The 933-nt window shown below is 37.8% G+C and overlaps 1 protein-coding gene across 1 annotated transcript; it reads right to left on the bottom strand.

Annotated features, from left to right (window-relative positions):
* Nucleotides 1-232: 232 nt before the first annotated feature.
* Nucleotides 233-639, bottom strand: LOAG_08404 (hypothetical protein; the record flags this gene model as incomplete). Its single annotated transcript, XM_003143936.1, has 2 exons — nucleotides 233-372; nucleotides 429-639. 2 exons carry the CDS (start codon nucleotides 637-639, stop codon nucleotides 233-235), a joined length of 351 nt encoding a protein of 116 aa, XP_003143984.1.
* Nucleotides 640-933: the final 294 nt, after the last annotated feature.

The following is a 933-nucleotide window of genomic DNA, read 5'->3' as shown; positions in this document are numbered from 1 at the left end:
ATCTATTATGGAAAATTCCATAAAATATCTACCAGGGACAATTGCAAAAAATATCAATCATGGTAAGTTTCAGAAATACCTAGTATAAAATATCTCATAAAATATCCACTGTGAAAATTCCAGATGTCTTTCATGGAAAATTCCAGGAAATATCTACCAAGAAAAATTTCAGAAAGTATCTACTATGGGGAATTCCAGATCCAAAAACACTCGAATATTCCTCCTACAACGTTTATTTTTGTTCGAATTCTCTGTGAGGAAGAAACCGGTCATTGGTTTCCAGCTCATTGGTGAAATATGTTTCTTCGATTTTGTCAGCTGGCATTTTGTATTCGTTACTTTCATCTGCTGTTAGTTTTCGATAATCCATTTCTGAACTGGACAGTAAGTTCTTTCTAAACGTATATGTGCATGTTACGTATGCGTACGTGATGTAGGGTATGTGACACACTGCACGTGAAGTACTTGTATTTGACGCACATGCATGTGACGTACGCGTTTGTGACACGTTCTTGCAACATGTATATGACGCAGGTATGCGCGGCGTACGTGTACTTTACATCCATCTAAGTGACGCATGTGTACGTGGCGTGACTGTATGTTTGTGAACGGACGTATATGTACTCGATACACATTCATGTGACAGACGTATATGTCACATGTGGGACTGTGTATGCAACCGATTTTGCAATCAAATCAACATAAAATATCACCCATTCGTGCGTTATACACACCTTCATATTCACCAATCACACGTACGTATCAAACATGTCCCATACCGAGTGCACGTACATCAAATAGACGTGCGCCATGCACATGTCGGAAAAACTCCGAAAATCATAATGCAAATTTTCTGTCAGATTATCGAAATTAAAGCTAGGTTTAAACAAAATTTCCACAATATCCAACAAACGGGGTAATGAAATCTTGTAA

Source organism: Loa loa, assembly GCF_000183805.2.
Source record: "Loa loa unplaced genomic scaffold supercont3.66, whole genome shotgun sequence".
Lineage (NCBI taxonomy): Eukaryota > Metazoa > Nematoda > Chromadorea > Rhabditida > Onchocercidae > Loa > Loa loa.
This window is presented reverse-complemented; position numbering and strand designations above follow the sequence as displayed.